The 7,402-nt window shown below is 35.5% G+C and overlaps 1 protein-coding gene across 1 annotated transcript; it reads left to right on the top strand.

Annotated features, from left to right (window-relative positions):
- The first annotated feature begins 1,575 nt into the window (after positions 1 to 1,575).
- LOC149203308 (geraniol 8-hydroxylase-like) lies at positions 1,576 to 6,020 on the top strand. The gene is made up of 2 exons (XM_089403387.1): positions 1,576 to 2,761; positions 5,236 to 6,020. Exons 1-2 carry the CDS (start codon positions 1,805 to 1,807, stop codon positions 5,866 to 5,868), a joined length of 1,590 nt encoding a protein of 529 aa, XP_089259513.1. The 5' UTR covers positions 1,576 to 1,804; the 3' UTR covers positions 5,869 to 6,020.
- Positions 6,021 to 7,402: the final 1,382 nt, after the last annotated feature.

A 7,402-nucleotide genomic window follows, 5' to 3' on the forward strand; every position in this document is an offset into this window, starting at 1 on the left:
TTAATACTTGAATTGAAAGGGTTGGTGCCATTTATTACATCTTCTGAACTAATAACTGAATTGAATGTTATCATTTATTGTCTTCAACAATTTAAATGGTTAAACACACATGTACATATGGTTGACACACATTTCACCTATTCTTGTGTAGGTATTACTGAGCAATGGGATGTGTTGCTCCAGTGGAAATCAGTGGGTGACTGTTTGATGGGATAGGTGTACTCCTAAATAGAATTCAATGGAATGTTTTGTAGTGCATTTTGACTTATTTGGTAATTCATAGTTGGAGGTACTTGGGACATTATGTCTTGTCAAATTGTGATGTTAAGGTTTGGTGTTTGACACTTGTTGGCCCAATCAATATGTGGGGCCTATTTTTTACTAAATTATATAACTTAATATAAAGTATTTATGTGCATCTTTTTTATGGTTTATGAATTCTTTTTTATAGATGTGTGGGACTAGTACTATAACTAGTATTGGTTGATAGATTTGTGGGACCAGTGCTATAACTAGTATTGGTTGATAGATGCGTGGGACCAGTACTATAACTAGTATTGGTCCCTGCACAACAATAGAAGGCTCTCCCCTAGGCCCATGGAGAAGTAATCTTAAGAGTTAGAAGAAGATAAATCTTGGCCAAGAGTCCAAGCAACTCGCAAATCCGCTATAAGGCACCCCAAAATAAAAAAGGATTGCTCTTCCTTGTGATGGAATCTCACTCCCAGTTAGATACACGTCGGATGAGATAGTAATAGGTGAAATCTCAAAAGGTCCCATCCTCTAAAGTGCGCCCCTCTATATACAATCAGTAAAATTCTAATCGTTTTTGTGAAGGATGAGCAATGTTCACGTTACTATTAGAGCTTTGAGACCTGTGAGGCTGAGTGCATTTTGCATGAATCATGTTAGTTACAATTTGCACAAGAAGAGAAATGAGGAAGTCACAAGAAGAGAAATAAGTATGAGTTTGAGTGACTAATAAAAGAAATGAGGAAGTCACAAGAAGTTTGTCATTGAATCCTTGCAACATCAACATATTTATCCAAGAGAGAGTAGGGCTGTAATAATGATGAATATCGTTGAACTCTTGACAACATTTAGTTAACTAAACTATCCTTTGCTTGATAAGGATAATGCTTTGAATGTTAAAAAGAAACATGTCATGCTTTTGCCTCAATTGAAATATCAAATTTCGCATCACTTCCTCCATAAATTGGGGATGGATAACAACCAGTGAGTCCAAGCTTTCTATTTCGTTTAGTATAGTTGCTCCCGGACAAACTTATGTAGAAAATGGCGCACAATTTTATAAATGGAAAGGAACTAGATATAGTGAAAAGCCAAATATGAGAGCAAATTATCATTAAGAGAGAAGTAAACCTTTTCAAGCTTATAAGCAATAGTCTATTTATGAATTATGAACGAACAAACAATTGTTGCTTGCAGGCACAAATCTTATTCTTTCTATTAATGGATATACTACCCTTTATAGTTCTATTTTATATCAGAAATAACGACGAGTCAGTTCAAGCTTTCTGTTTCATTTAGAATGGTTGCTCCCAGTAAAAACTTAGGTTAGGTTAGGTATAGCGAAAACGGTTCACAATTTTGGAAAGGGAAAGGAGACAGATATCGCTTACAGCTCATCGCCTGTTCCCCTGTACCATCCTGCACGAGTTTCAAGGAGGGCTGCAGAAGTACAACCGGCCAGAGACACCTGCTGTTACAGAACCCTAGCCAGAAGCTATGTGGAGACCACATATCCCACGCCGAACCTCCACTCTCCTGTAGAAAGAAAGCCATGTGCACTTGTATATTTCTTTTGCTCTGCTCTGCTCTGCTCGGCCTGGTTCTATTAATCCCAATGGATACTGTATGGTTATTCTGGTACTCTGGTGTAGGGATCACCTTCTTCATTGTCTTCTTTGTGTTTGAGGAGTGCCTGAAGAAGAGAAATTCCAGGCTTCCTCCGGGGCCTCCAGGATGGCCAATAGTGGGAAATCTGTTGCAGTTGGGTCACAAGCCCTACCAAACTCTGTTCCACCTTGCCAACAGATACGGGCCTCTCATGTCTATCACTCTCGGAAGAAAAACTATAGTGATAGTTTCATCTCCCGCTGTTGCAAAAGAAATTGTGAAAACCCATGATCATATTTTCGCAAGCAGGACTGTCATAGAAGCAGCAAAGTCTCTTTCCCACCACAAATTTTCAATAATTTGGGGTGAGCATGGATCTCACTGGCGTATGCTCAGGCGTATATCCACTACAGAGCTCTTCAGTGCCAAAAGAATGGAGGCTCTGCAATACTTGAGAAAGGATCAGGTATTTCGAACGATCCGACAGATTCTGCAGGAGAGCGTGAAGGGAGGGAGCATAAATATTGGGGAAACTGCGGTCCGCTCCGTCATTAATCTCTTGGGAAACATGGTGTTCGGTAAAGATATGTTTGATCCCTGTTCTGCAGCTTTCCAAGATTTCAAGGACAGCATTTGGAAACTGTTTGTGACCGCAGGAACTCCCAACTTGGTCGATTATTTCCCGTGCCTTCAGCCTCTGGATCCGCAGGGTGTGTTGCGTAAAACGAGGATCTGTATGAAAAAGGTGTATGGGATTGTTGATCAATTCATAGAGGACCGCGTGGCCAAAAGAGGGAAAGCCATGGAGGGAAGTGTTGATGGCCCCAAGGATCTTTTGGACGTTCTGCTCGAGGCAAGAAGCGATGAATTTACTGTAGCCGATATCAGAGCATATTTAACTGTAACTCTTTTTCATTATCTCAATTTAAACTCTTTCGTTTGTTTTTTTCACTAATTTGGTAAAATGTTTTATGAAATTTTGTTTCGAAATTGTAATTTTTTTGGGTTATTTAAGATGGATTTTTAAATGCATCAACAGATTTAGAGGTTGAATAACCTTTGGAGGAGTTCACAGCTGGAACTTGTAATTTCATAATTAATTTTAAATCAAAATTTATTAGAACATATATATTTATCTGCCCTGAATCTGATATCCAGGAGAGAGGTAATATCGTCATATTCCGGAAATATCGAGGTAATGAACGTCATATTTAGGAAACATTTCTGATATGAGATGTAATAATCTTTATATTCCAGAAATATTTCCTAAATTTGCAATGGACATATTTTCAACAGAAAAATACCAAATTAAAATCCTCAATCCTTACCTAATAGAGCAGTTATTAAGTTGATAAATAAAAATATACATTTTTATATTTTATAAACTAAATCATAAATAAATTAATAAAATTAATCTAAATATTATTAAACATTTCCCTTTATCTCTGGGTAAAATATAGTTGTTATGTTATTTTTAGCTGTTACCCCTGGTCAAATATAGCTGTTATCTTTTAGTTGTGACCCTTGGTCAAATATAGCTTTTATTTTCTAGCTGTAAAGTTGACCTGTCTCCCTGTTTAACCTTCTGCCTGAATTTATTTCTTCATCGTGTCTTGAAGATGAACCAAACCACACTGGGTGGTTTGAAACGAGTAGACCAAAATCTTCAATGTAATTTTTCCGAAAAATTCTATATACATTATGAAAATTTTATTATTATCTAATTAATTCAGAATAGACCCAAAAAAACTGAAACATAGAAAATTTAAATTTAAACGTCATCTTAACAGAACTAAAACGAATGAAATGATATTATTGTCTTACTGAGAAAATTAAGTCTTACTACTATATTAATGAGGAAATTAAGTGTTATTCTTCTTTCCTAGGTTTTTCCATGCATTTAAGTAAAGAGTAGGTTTTCAGGTTTTTCCATCGATTTGAGTAAAAGATTAGAATGAATTCTCATGAGCTCCATAGTGAAACAGGTAGTTGGGCAGTTCCTAAAACGCCATGGATGGAAAGGATCTGCCATATACGTGAGAATAGGAATATCGAGGATGAAAACCACTTCCTCTTAGAGTGTCCCGCTTACAACCACATTAGATCTCAGTTTCACAATCTTTGTTAAACACTGACTTTCCTAGCCTTTTACAATGTCAAAATTATAGTGAGCTCAGGAGGCTTCTCTCCAAGCTTTTTGAGCATAGGAATAAAATCTTAAATCAAAATGAATAATTTGTTTCTCTAGGTTCGATAGACTAATGTTTGGTCTCAGGGGACGTTAACCATCACCATCATCATCATAAAAAACAGTAATATTCAGACTGTTAGTTTATATGATTATAACATATAACATCATTTCAAATTAGGTTGTTACTTGCCATAACAAGCTTGCAAAAAAATAAAAACAAATGTTGTTATTATATTAATTAAAAAATTAAGTGTTTTAAATATTATTATTATATTAGTAAAAAAAATTAAGTGTTATTTTTCTTTCTTTTAAAAGTTTTCATGTTTTCCATCCATTTTTATTTAAGTGGAGAATATAAAAAGAAGAAGTTAATATTCAAGTTACTTGTGATGTAAAAGACATCAGATTCTAACTATTTTAAAATCTAATGATCTACCAACCACACCATCAACCTCAACATTAAATACTGCATAACGATGCTGCTGTTAAAAAAGGCTAAAAGCTACTTTACAACCTTCTTACACTACACTGAAGCAAAGAAGGACGTTGTCTCCTTAGATTGCCTATTTATTTCTCCCACAGTTAAAAGAAAAATAGATTGTCGGTTCGCAATTAAAGGAAAAAATAAGTAGTTGTAAGCCGAGCTTTAGTGAGCATGCTTACTATGGTTAAAGCAAGGCTAAGATTTATTTAAAATGGTTCCTATGCTTCATTTTTTTTTCAAATTATATACTCATGGGTAAGACAAATCCATCCAAAGTGGAGACCTGACAAAATTTGACAACTAGAACCATTACACACATACTGTTCGAAAAACAAGGAAACAGCGTAAAGAGTGTTACAAAATTACACAGAATTTAGACTGAGAATACTAAGACATTCAGACCCAAAAACTGAGAAAGGTCCTATGCCTTAATTAGATTAGTTATATGAGTCCTGTTACATCCACGGTAAATTAATTATTACACATCTTCATCTTCCATAATGATTGCAGAATTCATCTTACTTCCCTGGATACACTTACAAACTTTTGTTCTTCCCAGATTTCAATTTTATATTTAAGAAAACTGAACGATTGACCAGACTTATTTGGAGCTGATTCTAGAGTTCATCTTAATGCAATTACAAACTTGTATTCTTCACTGATTTCAATTTTATAATTAAGAGAAGTGAATGATTGACAGGACTTATTTGCAGCAGGGACTGACACCACCGCAAAAATAATGGAGTGGACAATGGCAGAACTGGTACGCAACCCAGTGAAAATGAAAGAAACTCAGAACGAGTTGGACAGGATGATTGGCCACAACCGAATGGTAGATGAATGTGACACTGACAACCTCCCTTATCTCCGCGCAGTGGTGAAAGAAGCATTCCGATTGCATCCCCCTGGTCCTCTGCTCGTTCCCCGCAGAGCAGATAGCCGTTGTGAGATTCAGGGTTTCCTGATACCCAAACACACAACAGTACTGCTGAACGTGTGGGCGATGGGAAGGGACCCTGCAATCTGGAAGGAGGCGTCGAAATTTATGCCAGAGAGATTTGTTAACAGTGCCGTGGACTTCAGGGGACAACACTTGGAGCTGATACCGTTCGGAGCAGGAAGGAGAATGTGCGTGGGGCTTCCGTTGGCGAGTCGGATGATTCATCTGATGTTGGGGTCGCTGCTTCATTCATTCGATTGGGCGCCTCCCGATGGCATCCGTCCCGAGCTGCTGGACATGAACGACAAGTTGGGAGCTGGAACCCTAGAAAAGGCGGTACCATTACAGGCAATTGCCACGCCTCGCCTGCCGCCTCACGTCTACGTCTGTTAGACCGGCTTTCTTTATTGGTTAAACAATGTATTAATTAACTGGCAATGGCTTCAAGAGGCGCAAAGAAAAGAAAAACCTACAGGATGGTTGAATCAGAGAGGTTGAATAAGAAAAATTATACTTAGTTTGCAATAATATTCTTTTTTATTAGATTTATGTTGTTTTCGTGTATTTGTATTAAGTTGATAATACATAATTAAAATAATAATTAAAATATTCAAATAAAATTGCTGGAAATGTAATTTATCATTTATTTTATTATTTAAGTAATTTATTATTTATTTTATTATTTATTGATTTTCTAAAATAAACCACCAGAAAGTAAAAGTAAAGACATTACTTTTATCTCATTTTAGCCATCATTTTTATGTCGTTTAATGAGAGATATAATTTACCATTTATTTTATTAATGAATGATTTTCTAAAATGGGCCACAGCAAAAGGCAGATTACTTTTACCTCGTTTCAGCCATCATTTTTATGGCTTGTGATAAAAGACTTTTTTGTAACATTGAAAATATATTTTATATTTTTATTCATTTTTATGGCTTTTGTTAAGAGACTTATTTTTGTGACATTCAGAATATATTTTATATTTTTATTTTATTTATTTTTTGTATTGTTTATAAATATTTCATTTAGTAAATCATTTAGATTTATTATTATTATCTATATCTGTTATCCATAGTCTAATGAGGATGAGGACTTGCTCGGAAAATTAGGGAAATTCTAGTCATATTTAGAGAAAATCTGGGAAGGGTTTTTGTAAATCCAAGTTATAATTGTTAAACTTCAAAATTTTAAGTGTACTGAACTTTTTGATTGGTGGTGAATTCATTTCTACCATCAAAAACATGATTCAAACACTGCCTCTACAATTTTTTTTCCTATTTATTATGTTTTTGGCCAAAGCTCTGACAACGAAAGGAAGATCGAAACGCCCATCGCTTACTTAACACTTCGAGAAATCCAAGAAAGTTAGGAATCCAAAAACCTTCTTTATTTATCTGGTAAGCCCTTTTTACAGTATATTCTGCAACAAAATAGTATGCAAGGAACTCGCTTTACTGAAAGGACTCTACTTTCTTCGCTGCAATTTTTCTCATCAAACAATTTTCATAATCCTTTGTTCAGAAAACTCTAAATCCCCTAATAAAGTTTTAAATAATCCCCTGCCATCCAAAAAGGGCGCGAAGAAGTCACTTTAGTGAACGGGTTATACTATTTGGCCGCAAATTTTCTTCCACAACAAGTTTCTTGACGGATTACTTAGAAAACTCTTGCAAGATTGCTTAGAAAGCTGTTGCTACATAATCCCCCGCCTACAGATCTATGCATGGTTTGCTCGGAAAACTCTGAATCCCATAAATATATTACTAAAAATCCCCTGCATACAGATATACCAAGTAGATGATCCTTTTATATCCAATATTTCAAGATAATCCACCTTTCATCCCGCTAGGGGTTAAATTTGAGCAGTTGTCTATAACGCGATTTTTTGAAAGTTTTTTCAGCGGGTTTTTCCGGTCGAAATC

Source organism: Pinus tabuliformis, chromosome 2_1, assembly GCF_031772625.1.
Source record: "Pinus tabuliformis cultivar Carrire ecotype Pingquan chromosome 2_1, CPIR1, whole genome shotgun sequence".
Lineage (NCBI taxonomy): Eukaryota > Viridiplantae > Streptophyta > Pinopsida > Pinales > Pinaceae > Pinus > Pinus tabuliformis.